Source organism: Aythya ferina (genome assembly GCF_964211825.1).
Source record: "Aythya ferina genome assembly, chromosome: 6".
NCBI classification, from domain to species: domain Eukaryota; kingdom Metazoa; phylum Chordata; class Aves; order Anseriformes; family Anatidae; genus Aythya; species Aythya ferina.
In genome coordinates this window covers 22,037,174-22,055,728 of record NC_140303.1, presented here as the reverse complement: position 1 = coordinate 22,055,728, position 18,555 = coordinate 22,037,174, and the positions used below count along the sequence as shown (strand labels likewise).

The window sequence follows — 18,555 nt, the reverse complement described above, 5'->3', positions numbered from 1 at the left end:
GAGTTGATGTAAAGTTTGAATTTGATATCGTAGTTTGAACTAAACTAAGTACTGGTGAAGTAAAACAGTGCTGACTACAGCTATGTTTTGATATGCCTGAGAGTTTCCCCTTGAATTATGAAGTGGGGTATTGCAGTGCCATGGAGCAATGCTACCATTGGCAGAACAAATAGCAGAAAGCTGAGACTGGAGAGTTTTAGCTGACAAAAGCAATAATGTGATGGGGTTTTTTGCATCAGCTGGAAAACAGTTTCTTTTTCTGATGTTCACTCCAGAAACAGAAAACGTTCTAAAAAACACAGCTGGATAATAAGGTTATAAGAAGTCCACTTGTCACTAAATTGCAAAGCATTTGTAGTTTAGCATAAGAAAGCAAAAATAAAAAGGTAAAATATTTATTATGAAATGCCCTAGAGTATTAAGGCCAGTGTATTAAAAATTGCTGACTGATTTTTGGCCAATACTGTTTATACGCATAAATCATTACCACTAAATGTTATTTTCTGGGTTTGCTGTGTGTACGTTCCTCTTAATAAAATATTGCTTGAGCTGAATTTTATGTGGAAAGGATTATGGCAAGCTTGATTGTTTATTAAAAAGTAGAGCCCAGTATCTCTAACACTTCAAAAGTAAAGCATACTGTCCTGAATCCCTTACAGGACCTCAGTTAGATCCCTTGCCTTCAGACAAAGCACATCTGCTGCCATCTAGTGGCTACAGGCTGATAGCTAAGTAAAAAAAATACATACCAGCAGGGAAAATGGATGGAGATTGACAAATCCTCATATTTCCTCCTTTCTTGGCCACCTCCATCCTCCCATAACAGGCATTCATAGATCGTTATTTGTTTCCAAAAATGCAATTGTTTTAATGCCTGTTATTCACTTTCTACTGTCAGGCTATTTGCTAACGTCTAGATCAAAATCATCTGTTATATCAGTGTTATGGGCAGAGAATAATTAGTTCTGTATTTACAAAGCTTTGCAAGTCATATTTTAGCATCACTTTCAGTGCCTGCACTAAAGCTCACTCTCAGTCTTGGAAAACCCCACAAGGGGCGGAATCCTGCCATGTGTATGCCGTTGTTTCATATACTGGTAAAGTTTCATATTAATGGAACAAGCTCAGGCTGTGTTTTCTGTTCTTGATAGCACTTTACTCACTTTGTTGATGTCAAGAAAGAAAATAGCTGTGTACGCTGAGGCAAGCCCATCAGCTTCTGTCAGGACTTCAGATGGCAGTGTGCAGGGAACCTTGCCCAGCTCTTTGTACAGCTCTCCCTTGTGTAGCAAGGGAGGTTGCAATCACCATCCCAGCCTGGGAGTGTGGTTTGAAGAGCACAGTACTGCCTGGGAGTTGTAGTGCAAAGTAGCAATCCTCATGCATTCTCTTACCTATTGGTAATAGGCAGTTACTAAACCCAAACCCATCAGAAGTCAAGATCAAAAATAAATAAATAGGTAATTTTTGTTATTAATCAGGGATGGGGTTATTTAAGAGAGTTGACACCTGCCAGCTTTATAAAAGAAGGGAAGAAATGCACTCTGAGAATTGTTTTTTCCTATACATGATGTTTGTTAAGTGATGTTAAACATTGAAAGCAACATTTTGGTGGTGGTAATCTCTGGAGACACCAATACAATTCAGTCCAAGTCGCTGTTGCTGTAAGAAGCAACTATATGGGTGGATCCCATCTTATCACGTATTTGTCATCTTGATTTATAAAGGTCTTTTTTTTTAGGTTGTTGGCCTAAAGCAAGTGTAATTATTTTTCTGTTTCATTCTCTTCTAGGATATTAAACACTACGTTGTTTGAACTGTATGAAGCTCTGGGCAATTTTCCTGCCTTGTGGGTCTTCAATGTGTTGCTTGTGGTTCTTCAAATTCTGCACTGTTTTTGGTCTTACCTAATTGTAAAGGCAGCCTACAAAGCTATTTCAAAGGGCAAGGTAAGACAGCACACCTCTGTTTCGTGTTTACTCTTTTTAACTTTTTCATTATCAATACATGGTTACTTCTTAGGTACTTGTTCTTTCTGATCCATAACCCATTACTAAAGGCACATGTTGTCTTACATAAACACATCTTTCCTTTTCATGGAATTTTCTTCCACTCCTAACAAATGTTAAATAAGTTAGTACATTCTTTATAGTGACTGTATTTATATGTGCTTCCATGCTTCTTTTTTATAATCTGATGCACTGAACCAAACTACATTCCAGAAATCGGATTTAAAAAAAAAAAAAAAAAAAAGGCAAACTGCTCTTTAGTGACTGCCAGTTCTGTTTCTCTTCTTTGTAGTAGTTAGAAAAGTGTTAATTTCCCAGCTGGTAGTTATAATAATACAAACTGAAATTCTGCTGCCTTTGCTAGTGGCAAAGTTACAAACCACAATCTCTTTTGGATTTTGGTATAATGAGATCCTGCAAAGGGCTATGTACTTGCTTTCTAGGAATCTCACAGCAAGACTGTTTGGGATGCGATGTAGTATATTGCTAACAGTGTTAGATTTGATGGGGAGATGTAATTCACAGAAATACTAGCCCCAGTACACTTCCTGTGCAGAATCTGCACTCATATTTAGATTAAAGAAGTTTACATTGATCATGTAAAGTACAGGGTATTTTGCCCTTAAACAGTAGAGCTCATAAGTTGATATTTTAGACATGTGACCACCTCTGAAGGGAATGGGATTGTTCTGAAGATAACTGCTTTCTGTGAATGTATTTGAGAGCTCAGCCTCTTGCTGGACAGAGTCCAGAGTCTGCCACTCGTTCTCGTGGCTGTGTGTTCTTGAACTGTATTATGCCTGAAAGCCACACTTCGGGCTTCTCTGCTTTTACCAGTTATTACCCTCAGCTGTCCCATTTGAATTAAACCAGTGACTTCAAAAAGTGTTTCATACTATCTCTTACTCTGCTTGTTTATCCTTTCCCTTGTGCTGTGCTGGAAGGCTGGGAAGTGGAACCCCTTGCATGTAAGTTTCTTTAAATTTACTATGCAAAAGATGTGCTCTGCACAATAGCAGGGTGTTGTTTTTCTTTTTTTCTTTTGCAGTTTCTGCTTGATGTTTTTATCCATTGTTTGTGATTACATATTTAAAGGAAGGCTGTCTTTAAAGGGTGTTTTTGCTTCTTTCCCGTGCATTGTCCAACACCATTCAAACCCTCTTCTATTCATAGTATCTGAGTGTTATTGCATTACAACCATTTTTACACATGCTGCTCTGTCACCATTGAGGAAGCATATGTGAGAGCATAAGTCCTCTGCCTTGTAGTTCAACCAATTGCACAGAAGGAGGAAATTAAGATTGCATGAAAGCAGAGTTAGACACTTGCAAGAAGACAGTGACAATGTTAAAGCTGCACATACACGACTTGAGGATTCTTCCTCTAGATCTTAACTTTCTTCCTCACTTACAACCCTAGTCTTTCAGTTTCCACAATAAAATAAGCAGTGTTTTCACAGAACTTTGTAGATATCTTACAGTAGATCTTCTTTCTTAATTATGGTTTTATTGTTGTATTACTAGTATTTACTAGAACTAGATGCATCTAGAGGCCATTTGAAAAATTGCACCAATGTAGTTCAAGAGTTTGTACCGTACACCAGTGTCTTTCCCCACCAGAAACTAGTCTGAGGAAATTCTTCATTACTGTGAGGCCTGTGTAGTGTAAAACTCTGAATTGCACCAGTCCTTGTAGTCATCCTTACCTTACTTCTGCTTTGCCGTCTTAGGCACATCGAGAAAAGTAGGTCAAAGGATCATGAGGATGGAAGTCCAGCCTGGTGGTAGGGCCAGTTTGCAAGTCTCAGTTGTCACACACAGGATGCTCAGTGAGTTGTAGTTCCACCACAAGTGTTAGACATTAATAACCATTACTTTCTATGCATTACTTTTATTTATTTTTTTTCTCCTATAGAATAACAGACACAGGAAATAAGTCTTCCTGAAATAAATAGAAATGTAGATCCTCTATAAATATATCTCATGTCAGTTTTGCAGTCACTCAGATTATTTATTGGGCAGAAAGTGTTGGGACAGAACTTTTCCCAGCAAAATATATCCATAAATCAAATGTAATTTATTTTGGGTCAACACCAAAACCAAAACACCTCACTGATTAAAAATAATAATAATAATAATAATGTCAAGACAAATAACAACATCTGTGTTATAAAGTGTATTGCTTTCAGGTGTTTTTAATGGAACAGTTTGGTGAGTCAGGGAGGGATTTTCCTGAAGAGACAGTTTTGCAGGGAGGCTGCAACCAAAATGGTGGCTGTGCTACCTTCATAATCAAAGGCACATCTATTAGAGCATGGACTGAGGATGTGAATCAAATTTCCTGTTGCAGAACAGATATAACCTTTCTGGCATGTCTTAGGAGAGGTCCCTACCTGGTCACTACACCTACCTGGGCAGCCTGCTCTGAGGAACCTGCTTTGTCAGGGGGGTTGGACCCGATGATCTATCGAGGTCCCTTCCAACCCCTACAGTTCTGTGATTCTGTGATTATTTACCTTTGGAACAGCTCAGCTAGTAAAGCAATTTCTTATCATTAAATTTGTAACCAGTCCTGATAATCTATTTCTTAATTTTTGTTATGCTTAGGAGTTTTATAAATCTAGGTACATATTTTCTAAATGCACTCTGTAGGAATTACTCCAATGGGTTCTTTTGGAAATAAACAAAGATAATTAAGTACTGCAAGATGTGCTGCATTCATACCACGTTTTATGTACATGTAGAAAGGCCCTGGTATGTCACTTGCTGCACTGTATAAATGGTCCCATCATACAATCTTCTTCTGGTTAATTGGCTTCAGGGCAGGATGCTAGCAGAGGATTTTGCAGTAAATTTAATATATTAAAAGAATTTAAAATGATGCAGAATTTTAAGATCGTCTAGTCTGCCCTCACGTTGATCACAGGCACACTCTGAGAGCCCATTCTCTTTTGTCTGATAAAGGTGTAATTCTGAGCTTAGTTCTATATCCACAACAGTTTTAATACAAAAGTCCCTGTATATAAGACACTGAAGTAATCTGTTAATTGAAGCTGCGTAGGTATGGTATTGAATTTCTGACCTCAGCTGAGTCCAATTTCACAGGTGTCAGAACTGCTGCCATGCTAGACATTGACATTAAAAAGCAGTTATGCTCAGGCGTATGGGAACTTTGTGTTCCTTTCTTCTCTGTTCCCAAACAGAGTAGTGTTACTCAGGTGTTACAGTATTGTAAGGGTGGTAACTGCACTGGGAGCCTCAAAGGCAAATAGTCATTTCTGAAGCAACAGCTGGAGAGCGAAATTGTCTTCAGGGGTTTCTGGGATGGCGGAGGATTGTTGTAAGCAAACATATATATTCAGTGACATTCCCTGTTCTTTAATTGTTTTAATTTCCTTGGTGAAAAGACTTGCCATGAGTTTTGTCACCTTTATGTCCACTCCCTATAGTAAAGTCAATTGTAATTTTCAGATGTGGTAACTTGCACAGGATGGATAGATCCAAAAAGAATTAGGAAGCTCAGCTATACAGTCAGGCATGGACAGCTGCATCTTTAAAAGCTGCCTGCATCTTCGACTTCATGCCTCTCTCTGTTGCTGCCGATTTTTCTTTTTCTTTTTTTCTCTTTTTAAACTTCTCTCATGTACTTTTATCAGTTTTGGAGTTTATCAAGACCAGTCTGGATAAAGCTCTGGGATAAACCTTCGATGACTTCACAGATGATCCTGCTGTGAGCAGGAGGCTAGGCATAGACTTCCTGAGGCCTGTTCTGACCTGAGTTATCCTATGATCCTACATGTTGGCAGTGCCGCTGTTACCTCCTAGAAAAAAAACAGCCCTGAAAAAATAGGGTAGGCAGGGCTTTTTCTTTGCAGGATTTTCTTTTCTGTTGCCCTTCTTTGCTCTTCTTAACCTGTCTGTTGTTGGCTTCCCCACATTTTTACTTGTTTTTGGTGCACATGACTGAACACAGCAAAGCAAAGTCACCTCAGGGATTCTGAAGGGACTTAGTGCTCAGTTCTCAAACTTAGTGATCCTCATTTATGATCTTCAAAGAGCTCTACAATGGAGAAGAGCAGACTCCTTAGTCTAAGGAACAGAATTCATCCAGTAAATGGGTATAAATTGGCAGGAATGAAGTTCAGCTGGAAATTAGCAGGAAATCCCTAGCAGTTAAAGTCAGCGTGTTTCTGAAGCAGCTTTCCAATGGCACACTGGGGCAGATGGTTGAAGTGCTCGAGAACATGTGGGGTTCCTGTGCTAGGGACTGGACTACAACTGGTGTTCCCGAGCACTGCTCTCACCATGTCTCAGAGATCAGAGACTGGTGCAGTGAGGTGTGTTTAGGCCAGCACTCCTACCTCCTACAGCCAGCCCACAGCACAGCTCCTGGGAGCCATGTGGAAGGTGATGGGGGAGAAGTTAGTACTTATAAATAATAAGTTAGTACTTTAGTACTTTTTATTTATTCTGGCATTATCAGGTCAAAGAAAATCACCCCAAAGGAAGTATGGGAATCCCTGTGCCAGTTATGAGACTCCCCATGTCTGGAAGACAAAGAAAATGGAGTTGTAGTGGGAGGGCAGAAGGACATAGACTAGGTTGAACTAGGGAGCTTGGACTGTGGTTACCTTTAGTTGGGGTACCACCCTTTGCCTTGAACTCTGTGCTCTCCCTTTGACATAATGCCTTTAATGCATCAGGGCACAGTTCTCACCCTGCCTCTGCATGCAGAGGGTGTGTGTACAGGCAGCTGTGTTTGAAGCTGTGCAGGCAGGCAAAGGCAGAGAATGTGCCAGAGCTGATACCACTTTCAAAGCTCCAGCTGAAAGCTGTTTGAATTCTCTGACTCCAGCTTGAACCAAAAAGCTCAGTTCTTTCCTTAAAATTATCTACTGCTTGCTTCTTCTTCAAATTCTGCAGGTAGCAAAGGATGACCGAAGTGACATTGAATCAAGTTCAGATGAGGAAGAAACAGTACCTCGCTCAAAGACCCCGCACAGCTCTATCACCACTAATGGGACCGGTGGTGCCAATGGGACAAACGGGTATATCACTGGTGGCACTTGCTCAGAGGAGCATTAATCCCTGGGTGTCATGAGACACAAACAGAATGAACTGTTTGCTATGGAAGTAAATTATAAGTTGCGAATGCGGTTTCTTCATATATCTCAGCATCAGAAAAAATTAGGAGTATAAAAGCATTCAGATAGTGCACTGCCATATTTCCTGTTTGTGAATGAAGACAACACATCATTCTGTATACGTAGGCATGCTGTATGTGTATGTAATTGACACAATGGGAGCAGTATTTTCACTTGTACTGTCTTTAAAATATTATTTATTTTGTATTCTTTCTGGGAACTTCTGAACAAAAGGGAATATCCTTTCTCAAACTTTTTTCTCAGTGGTGGAGAGCATCACGCTCAGATCTCTTCTGTCCATCCCTGTTGCTTTTGCTGAGTCTGCTATAAGTAATAGTTGCTTGATTTATTAATTACAAAAGATAGAACATAGCTTTACAGATTCTAGTTCCGCTTCAGATATTTTTGCTATCTTTGTGTTTTAAAGTGCTGGTTTTGAAATTGCCTATCAATTCACAGTGGCCGTTTCTCCAACAGAAAGTTTTAAAACATTGGATTGATATTTTAAATAGTAGGTAATATGGTCCATTAGCAATTTGGGGAAAAAGAACTGTTGCCATTGTGAGATGTTATTTTAGCATAAGCTAAAATTCAAAATTGGTGGTTAATTGCGTTAGAAGTAGATTTGATTGGTTGTGCAAATGCCCAAAAGCATTTATGTTAATGGTTAAGATACACTCATTCTTGTATTGTTTTTTATTTGTTTTGTTGTTGTGTTGTTGGTTTTTTTTGTCTTGCAATTTTTTGACCTCTATAGATTGCAGCTTTATGCGGAGATTCCATGTTGAAAGGTATTTGTTCAAGTGCACCATTGTGAATCCAGAACTCACTCCTGAAACTGATCTTGTAAATTAAGATGGATGAGAGCAGAGTTGTTATTGAAAAAACAGCAGATTGAAAGTCATTGCTTCCTCAAACACAGTTCAGTCTAGGTATCATTCTTATAATTATTGCCACTTTTTTGGTAGGCTGAAGAGAGAAAATGCACAATGCCATACATTACTAGAAGTAGTTTATTTTAAATGCATGAGAACTTGAGCAAAATTCACTTAACATAATTCACAGCAAACTTCGAAGGCTCGGCAGTATTTTGTCACCTTCATAAAAAAAAAAAAAAAAGGTGTGTCTGTTAAATAATTTTGCTCTCCTACTTCATCCAATATTTACAAACCGTGTCCCAAAGAAGACAAAATAACACCTAAAACTAACATCCTCTTTTAACATAATATATATATATACATATAACACTTATTCCAGTTTCTAGATCACAGTTTGATGTAGGATGCTAAGGATCATACAACTCTTGGAGGACACTTTTCTGTGATTTGTGACAGCAGTGCCAAAAGTAGGCAAGGTTCTTGGGCAACAGACTCTATGCAACCTACTGTTTAACAGTATTGTATATGTGCACACAGAACCAATGTGCTTGTAGACCAAAGACTTATATATATATTTAAAAAAAAATAAAAAAGGAAAAAAAAAAGGAAGGAATAAATCAGAAAAAAATGTAACAGTGTGTCTTCTGTACAGAAAGGGACTGGAGTGCTGTGTTCAGCTGGAAGCCTAGGCCAGGAAGTATTTCTTATTCCTTCCACCCTATGCAAATAGCAAAATATAGATGATTTCTATCATCATAAAACATGTTTAAAGGCTCTAATGTATACAGACTCCACTGAAGAAAGTTTTGTTGCCACTTCTCTCTTTTTGAAACACTGCAATTCGTTCCATTCTACTCGTGACTCTTGAAAACTTTGGAAACCTTTATTATCCATAGGGACCATATGCATGTTAGTGAACGATGTGCTGAAAGTAAAGACAGAATGGTGTGAATGAAAATAGTACCACCATTTAGTAACAAATAAAGGTAAGAAAACTGAAAACTTCTAAATCATGTGAGGAACACTGTGTTTTACAGACATCACTTGAAAAATCCAGGCTCCTTGTAATTCAACAGCTTCAAAGCTTATATGTCCCTGAGCATGTATGAGGGAGCAAGAGAGTCTTATTCAAATCTCCTTCTCCCCTAAAAGCTTCTTTGCCTCTAATTTTTCTAATCTGTCTCCTGTGACCCTGATTTCATACAGTTATCTGTAAGGCCAGGTATATGTGTGAAGATACCATGATTGCAATAGAAGGTATCCCATCCACAGTATTTGAAGTGGCAGTTGTTACTAATTACTATGAACATTATAGTAAGGTTTTAAAATAAAATTTTATTGGGATATATTGAATAAGCATTGTTAGTTCTGACATCTGACCTGCTGAGAAAGTTCTTGAGAGTAACAGCTTAGAATCATAGAATTATAGAATACCCTCAGTTGGAAGGGTCCCGAGATCACCAAGTCTAACTCCTGGTTCCACACAGGTCTACCTAAAAATCAGACCATGTGTCCAAGAGCATTGTCCAAATGCTTTTTGAACTCCAGCAGGCTTGGTGCTGTGATCACTGCCCTGGGAAGCCTGCTCCAGTGCCCAATCACCCCCTCAGTGAATAGCTGAAACACATCTTCGTAATGTTGATTTCTACCTCTACTGGACCTTTTCCTTCTGCAAAGATAGGTATAAAAATGGCATTCTGGTAAATATTTTGTTGTATGTGGGGACAAAATGTTGCTCTCAACTGTTGGTGTACACCTGTAGTGCTGTGATATCATCGATATCAGGAAAGAAAGCAATTCTCATGAACAGTCCTCAAACAAGAGACAGGAGACCTTTGGTCTCTCTCTGTTGGTCCTCTCCAGTTGTGCTGTAGACCATTGATTCAGATGTTCAGTCAAGGTTACAACCCTTGAATTGGCTTGACCATTTCTGGATATGTAGATTCTTAGTGTACCCCCACTGTTAAATAATGCAATTTGAATTGAAACTCTTCCTTTGACATTTAAAATAAGTTGTGTCTATTACTCACTAAAGCATGTAAACAGTTACCAAGATTCAGCTGATGTCTAGTAACTTACTCATCTCCTATAAACCAGGCTTTTTGGAGTCCATTCTTAGCAGCCTAGGATAAACTTAATACAGATATGTCTGGAAAATAGGCAAGGTAAGAGATTCAAATGGCATATTTGCGGAAATGGGATAAGACTAAAGAAGTGTCAAGTACTTAATTAACCTTTGCTGAACAATCGCTAAACTTTCAAGCTACAATTTTTAATGGAGATGAAAAATTCACACATTTTTTCTGTCTTTACTGAGAAGGACCAAGTGTTTTAGTGGTCATACTTGGCAGTGTGCTTTGATTTATTGCTTTGACCAATGGTTGTCAAAACTTTGGCTTCTTCTTCCACTCTGCAGAGATAATGTCATGCAACTATTTCCTTTTTAATTGAATTTGTTTGCTTCTCTGCTGAAGAGCTTTGCAAGGTGCTTTTGGAGGCCATTAAGTATTTAGAAGATGATCACACACATTCCTGAAAATTTATTAAAGTGATTCGCATGGCTCATGGTAAATGCGATATCTTAGAAAGTTCTGTATATTCGTACCTTTTGTAGAATTGTCATTTTAGTCATTTTAGTCATTTTTGAAATGAGGGTTTGTATTCCGTAACCTATTTGTCTTCAAACTCTATGCTCCCTTTTTATAGTACAGTACACAACACAGTGGTTGAGATGTTGAAGTAGGAAAATGAGGAAATGTTGTGTAGAGTTTATTAGTAAGTAGAAAGAATTTGTCTTCTCTCCCTAGCCAGCCCAGAATATAGTAAAATAAGATTCAGGTCTCCTTTTGTTTACTGTTTTTCATATTGGCATTTTTCATACCAAAAGAAAAATATGTTGCTGTTTTTGTTGTTGTTGTTTTCTCCATTAAAAAAAAACAAAACACTTATACATTGCAGAAATTGGTAGAAATATCTGATCAAACAACAAGGGTGGATATTGGCGTCGTTTGGATCTTGATTGCTGTTAAATAGTGCTAGTTCTAAAATACCAAAGTGTCCCATGCTGTTTCCTTGTTGCCATTTTGTAGTTTTTATATGTGTTATTTATTTAATGATTCCAGCAGAACTGAAATGGGTGTCACATCTTTAGGTGCTCCTGTTTCAGCCTGGAACCAGTCTGTGTGATTGCTGATGCCAAATCCTTTTTCTGAGACCCAAGTACATGCACTAAAGCTTTGCTTATGGTAAAACGATTCTTGTTTTAAATCTATATCTGTTTTAAGTGAAAATCACGTTCTAGTTCTGAACAGAACACAATGGCAGAAGCTGTTACCCTGCAGCAAATGTCAATGATGATCAACATGAGTTGATTTAGATGCTGCATGTTTTACGCAGCGTATTCTAGTAGGAAGCCTAATGCCTGTTACATTCATCTTTTCATTACTGCAGCCTTCTGTATTCTCGGAGAAATATGGGCTATTATTGGTTTTCTACAGTTGATGCTTTGGTATTTTTTTAATCTATTTGCTACAACCCATTTTTGTATGTCTCCTATTGTCTACTACTTGTGACATTTGTGCAAAAGGAGCTATTGAATACTTTTTACCCTTCCTGTGATGTAAAACCTATTAGGCCTAACTTCAGTGTTCTGCAAACTATAGTTGCCTTTAAACCATAAAGCAAAACCAGTTTGTATTACTTGTTTTGACTGGTTTTGATTTGGAACAGGGACCTAATGGGAACTTCAGTAAGACAACCTTATTCTTTATTTCTTTTCTTTTTGAAAAACACTAGTGGAAGTTTGGAAAAGTGGCATAAATGTGTAGCCTTTAAATTGTAAAGATTTCTGATTGTAGTTGCAATGAAAACACAGAGTTTGAGTGTGTCTGTACAGAATTCTGTTTTTGAAACTGCTTTCAATTTGAAAAATGGAGGAAATACCATGAATTGATGTTATGGAGCTGTGACGATGAAAAACCAACAAGATTGTCTTACATGACCTAAAATGATTTGTGTAAGGAAACACATTTTACATCTTCTTCTGTTGAAATTCAACTTCTCACAGTCCTGGGATTTAAGTAGATCCATAGACAAGCTCTCATATGTATTGTGCATGTTGACTGCCTGTTGCAAATCAGGGTGAGGCAGATGACACTATTTCACCTGTGTTTTCATGACAATCCTGTGCTTGAGCAACTCTTTCAGAATGCAGTGATGTGTAGGAACTCCACTGTCCCAGACACAGTGATGTGCTAGCTAGCTGAAAGTCCTTTTATGTATAGCTATTGTGTAGAACTTTGGGAGTTATTTTGTGTTTAACTTGGTTGGTTTGGTTTTGTTTGTTTTTAATATGAAAAATAATTATCCCTCATAAAGTCTCTGGAACCAATCAGTATTGTGGGCTATTTAAATTTGGAGACACTTTCATAATAAACATAAGTATTAGGAATCTACTGTCACTTGCCTTCTCTTTTTCATGAAATGCAAATGACATTTTTCCTTTCTTTTAGATCAAGGATTGTCATCCGCACTGCAGATGCCAGCATTTCTAGAGCAGATAAACTATGTTTTTGCTGAGGTCATCACTGCGGTATTTTCTGGTATTTTTTGGTTGAGGCAGTTCATAACAATAAGTGTCAGAAGAGCAAGTTCTCTCTATATAAAATAAAAATAAAATAAACTACAAAAAAAAAAAAAAAGTCATTTTGCTAAGATTTCAAATGTAAAATTTTGAAAGTTATCATTTCTGAAATACCAGCTTGAGCCTCAGAAAAACTGTAATTTTTTTCAGTACAAGTGGTCAGAGTTTTTTTTTTTAATTAGACATTCGTTTGTTTGTTTCTGGTTAGACTATCAGTCAGTAAAGCACTAACTACTTACCTCTTCTGGAAGTGAGAGAAGAGGGCCACTGTTGTACAGTGGTTCTCCAGAGAAAAAGCTGTTATTTTGCCAAGGAACCTGCATCTTTCAGGCCTGTGTCATTACGGAGTAGACCAAATCTGCTTGCTTATTTATGATAGGATTCTGTGTTTTTTTTTTCACTGCTGTTAAGAGGAAGTGGGGTAAAGGCTTATAGGTGGGTGGCTGAGGGTTTGTCTTTTTATTTTGTTTGTTTGTTGTTTTTTGGTTGGTGGATTTGGATTTGGTTTGTTTTTTAAACAAAGACTAGCTATGTGTAGCAATGCCTGAGCTGGAGTTTCTTTCATACGGTCACAAAAGTAGAGCTTACAAAATTCCACCGTCCGGCAGCCTGTGGTGCAGCACTAAAACATTATGAGGAATTACTCAAATGTTGCATAAACATATATACTATTATGCGATGCATAAAAAGTATTCACACAACTTCAGCAGAAAATTAAGGAAGTAGTTTTCATAACACAATTACCAGTTATGTAGGAATCTTCACATGTCATGTGGAAGATTTGTCTTTCGAAGAGAAGTAAACCTGGGGATTTGCATTGTGTTTAACAAACTAAAGAACTAATTCTGTGATGCTGTAATTACTGCAATTGTTAATATATGTCTATTATAATATATAAAGCAAATCTTGCAGTGCTTTTAATACAGCATTTGAATTCTTGTTATTGAAGAGATTTATTAAGAGATGTAATTATTCTTTAGTTTATTCAGTTGTATGTCTAATGTCTTTTGCTTCCTACTCTATGTCTACTCCTCGACTTACATAGTACAGGAAGAGCCACTGTGTACAGAAAGTGGCTCAGGATAATATTAGAAATAGCAAGAATTCCTTGGTGTACTGCCTTTAAGTCTGTAAAAGACCCTCTGTACAAGAAACACCATCTCAGAAGAAGCCTCAGGAGGTCAGTGCTGCTTCGGAAGAGCTAAAACCCAGTGGTTGCCCACAGAGAATGCCATTTGAGAGACCAGCACAGACTCCTGCAGGACAAGAGGTGAGTGGAAGGAATCTGAATGTATAAAGGTGTTAAGTGGGCAAATTTCAGTGTGACGCAGCTCATCACACTGTGATGGACAGAGCCTGGGAGCTTGCACGGAGGAATTTCCACTCCACACCAGTAGTCCAGGCTCTGATAGCATGGATGGAGGATTGCTGTTTCCCTAATTTATCCTGTTTTTTTGCTTGTTTTTTTTTTTTTTTTTTTTGTTTGTTTGTTTTGTTTTGTTTTGTTTTGTTTTGTTTTTGTTCCTCTTTGTGCCCTGTTCTGTATGATGCTATTCCCGGCCCTTTGACTTATTTCACGCTGCCTACCTTTGTCAGTAGGTTGCCTTCTTAAGTGGATTTCATAGAACAGGATTCTAATTTGTGCTCAGGTTTAGAGGAATCCAGGATGGTTGTAATGTGATTTCCACTGAGTTCCCATGTTTGTTTTACTGGGGAGTTTGAAAATGTAAACACACTCAATATTAAAAAGTTTAAGAGATATCAGAGGTATATTGGTATGAGTAACATGTGTGAAGCTAGAATGCATGTTGGGCTAACTGTGGTGTCCAGAATTCTTGCTGCTGATTTCTCTTCCCTCTGCACTGTAAAATGCAGAGATCACAGCTTTGTGAAAACCCAATACTAAGCAGCTGTCCATTAATTTTGGTAATCCAAAACCTATCTGTGCAAGGCAAATGTAGGTTAATTTGCTTTATGCAAATAAGATTATTTTACTTTTACATTTATTTTTCATTAACACCTATAACCTGCCCTGTGAAGCTTAGCTATGCAAGTGTTAGAGGGGCAGGGGTTGAGCACTTTGCAGATAGCTGGATTTCCCCAGACTGCTGCTGCTGGTGCATCAGGGGAGCCACGGGGTTTGCTTTGCTTTGCACAGAGGAAGCAAGTGAGGCTGGCTGTAGGAGGCAGCCCATGCTTTTGGACTCCTAGTTCAGTCCTAAAGTAAAAATGTGATGGAATCAAGAGTGAAATTTAAAAAAAAAAAAAAAAAAAAAAAAAAAAAAAAAGTTCTGAAAAAAGTGTTTTAGAACTAGTAGATGAGAAGCACTGAAAGATTACCCTGGAGGTAAACTAGCCCTACTTTCATGAAATTCAGTTAATGCACAGTATGAGGGGCTATGGATTGCCACATAAAACAGCCTGCAGAGAGCCCTAAGGTTAGGTGTGTTGGCAAAATAAACATATTAAGGTAATACTAAGGTAAACTATTAAGGTAAACATATTAAGGTGTTCTGGGGAAGAGTAACCCTACCGACAGAGAGAGTGGGAGAAAGAAATTGAAAAGCAATAGTGATAAGAAAGATTTTGGAATATTAAAAACAGCAAATTGGGTTTGAGCTTGCAGTGTTGGATGTTGGGGAAAAAAACTTCCAGTGCAATTGTGAGGCAATCTGAACCTGTATCATAGAGCCGGGAGATGACGCTGTCCTCTGTACAGCTTGAGTTGGTGGTATTCTCAGTAGCCTTCTTGATTCAGGGTTATCAGAACAGCCATCAGGGGACTGATTAATGTATTTTTTAAAAGGTAAAGCTTCAAACACACTGTTTCTTATCAACAAAATCAAGAAACAGAGGCTTCTCTGTACTGTTTCAGTGGAGATGGGGAAACAGTGTGGAAATGTCATCAGGCAAATACTGTACAGGAAACTGTTAGACCAGAACTTGCTACATCATTCACATAACCAAGCCACAGCTATGGAGCAAGAGGCAACAGTTTTTAGAGTGCCATTTAGAATGGATGTATGTATATTGACTGCAATGATGAATATTCAAATCTTCACTGCTGTATATGTAAAAGGGCTTTAGTTTTAGTAATTCTGCCAGAGGATGGTCAGTGACAAATCAGTGTGCTGCTTGTTTACATCTCTTGCAATTTCCAAATCCTAATTTCCAAATTTGAAGCCCAAGACAGGTCTCAGTAATGGATATGCAGTTTGCAAAAACCCAGGAGTGGGAACTAACAGTCACACTTCAGGGGTGCATCGGGCCTGAAAGTAAGAAGTGTCTGTACTCAAATGGGTGTTGCAGGTGGTGTCATTAGTGAGTCCTTGTGAGGGAGCCCTGACTCAGTGCCCAGCCTTAATGGTACAGCTACCCAAGAGTGAGCTATTTAAATTTCCCAGCATTTGCAAGGGGGAATTAGCTCGTGTGTCCTGGGGAACTTTCAGGAAATTATACTCATTCAGAGAGTCTCCTGCATCCCTGAAATAGGATTAGTCTTCAGTCCAGGTCTTGAATAGTGGTCCTCACTGTTACACTTCACACAGTGGAGGATGAAGTCAGTTCTCCATAAATATATCCTAGGTAAGCAGTAGATTTTGGAATATTCGATGATTGATCTTCTAGTATATTCAGTTTCCTTTTGGTGAAGTACATTAGCACTCTATAGGTTTCTTCTTATTGAAGTCAGTGGGCCAGATTCTTCCACCTGTTAAACCTTCTTCTGCAGCTGTACTGCCATGTGAATGAACACTGTTCTTCGTGTTGTTAATTCTGTCCAGGTACCATTTACGATTATTCCCGACTGATGATCCATTTCATGGAGATCAGTGACTGATATTTTTAGTCCAGAAATAGATCCCTTGTAGAGCCACAGCACAGCACTGCTGCACATCTCATTTACTTAAGTGTAGCAGAATCACTTTTTGTCCAAAAATGAAAGAAAACAGATGTGCCAAACTAATCTTTTGGTATTGGTAGCTAATTATTCTGCACTCATGTCCTAGCAAAATGATTGTCTAAACATGGAGCAAATGATTGTGAAGAATTCTTGTCTTTCAGTAAAGGCAAATATGCTCAATAGCAGCTCCTAACAGAGGCTTACTTCTAGAACCAATACATATACATGTCTGTTTTTTTAAAAACAGTTTCAAAATAGACTAATTTCAGGCCAATATAAAACTTGATTTGACAAATTCGGTTCAAGTTCTGCCTATGGTCTGCCCTAGTCATCTTTTTGGATTTTTTTTTTTTTTCAAAAAAAAAAAAAAAAAGACAAACCTACAGAGCAGATTTTTCTTTAAATGATGTAACTATTTGTTCTGCTAGGACTTAGTGCGCTTGCCAGGCAATTCATCCAGTGTGTTTATAGGCTGCCAGACTCAAAAAGGAGGAAAGGATAGTGCTGATTCTGAGAATGATTTTCTTGGGAATGAGATCAGTACTTTCATTTCATGATCTCTTCACAGACTCCTTAGGGGTGTACCTAAGCTGGACTTTAACACTCTTAACACATTGGCTCTCCCCATGAACAGTGATGAAATATCAGAAGAGTGTCTCTTAAACCCAGTAAGTAAGGTGTCCAGGAAGAACAGATGCTCTTCTTGCTGAAATTCCCAGCACACTTGTCTGTAACCACTGAGATTGCTGACTGTTAAGCTTTTATAGTAATGTGTGTGCTACTCCTGCAACTAGTCCAAGTATCCAGCACAAAACTGAACCGGGAATTTGGCCTTGGGTATCTAAGCAAGTGTCCACACATCTGTCATAAGGAATAAAACAGAGAAATTGCAGAGAAGTTTGCTACAGCTATGAGAAGAGCTGGCAGGAAATGCTGCTGCAGTGCAGAGGACAGGCAGCCTCGTTTGAGTGGGACATACACACTGGCCATAAATACACTTATAAATTGATTAGGGCTAGTTATCTAATGGATTTAAAGTCTCACCAGAAATACTAATGCTCTGAAAAAAAACTGCATAACAACCAATATGAACCTGGCTGGAAAACCAGAGCTTATACTGTGCCAATGCTCTGCTGAGAGACAGAGAAATATATGCAGCTTATTTTGACTCTTTCCAAAATAGGACAGAGTAAGGCTTCCATACAACTGCATGACAACAGCATTTCATGCCATATTTAGGCAACTTCTTGCAATCTCCCCACTTAAAAATCCTAAAATTCAGAGGTGGAATGTGATCCTTCTTTAATTAAATTGCATCAGTACCCTCCTGTGTCTACTTATCTAGCAACTTTCTGTCCCATTTCTGGGCTCATTTTTTTTCAAGTAGTTCAAGCATCCAGCATAAACTGAGCTGTTTGGCATATGAGAATTCTTATATAAGACCTCAGCTGTGAGATCTGACATGTATCCACCATAGAACTTAGAACAATGCTATCTGGAAGAAGAAAAATGTGTTGCTAACTGTGACGTTATCAGCTGCCGTATGGATAGAATGAGTGCTGAATCAAAACAAGATTAGATGCACATTTCTAATGCTTGATATTACAGCCAAATGTAACTTGAGCTCAGACTCTCAAAACTCTATTGCATGACATCCATCTCCATTATAAATGGGGTGATGTAGTAACTCCCCAAAAGTCTGGGCCAGTGCTCAAACTTTAACATATTCATTCAAGTCCCAGTGAACAGGCTGATAGATTAGTTTTCTTCTCTTACCTTAGTAAAGTATACTAAGTGCTAGCAATTTAACAAAATGATTGGGCAACCACATCCATTCCTAAGTAACTGCATGCCATTTCTTAATATTAGAGCTGATCATTCAACATCTTTATACAGCTTTGGATTCACTTAAGTCTTCTGTGTGTATAATGACAGTAGTTGCATCTTACAATTCTTTCATATTTTATTCGGTGTATTGGATG

The 18,555-nt window shown here is 38.2% G+C and overlaps 1 protein-coding gene across 2 annotated transcripts in view; it reads left to right on the top strand.

The window, feature by feature from the left end:
* CERS6 (ceramide synthase 6) overlaps nucleotides 1-12,480 on the top strand; it is a 120,997-nt gene extending 108,517 nt beyond the window's left edge. Inside the window, exons 9-11 of one of the 2 annotated variants that reach the window (XM_084523210.1) lie at nucleotides 1,793-1,949; nucleotides 2,954-2,977; nucleotides 6,932-12,480. In XM_084523210.1, the coding sequence (XP_084379336.1) occupies nucleotides 1,793-1,949; nucleotides 2,954-2,977; nucleotides 6,932-7,093 (343 nt within the window). In that variant the 3' untranslated portion in view covers nucleotides 7,094-12,480. The remainder of the gene's footprint in view (nucleotides 1-1,792; nucleotides 1,950-2,953; nucleotides 2,978-6,931) is intronic. The other variant, XM_084523211.1, reaches the window with a different exon arrangement.
* The last annotated feature ends 6,075 nt before the right edge of the window (nucleotides 12,481-18,555 follow it).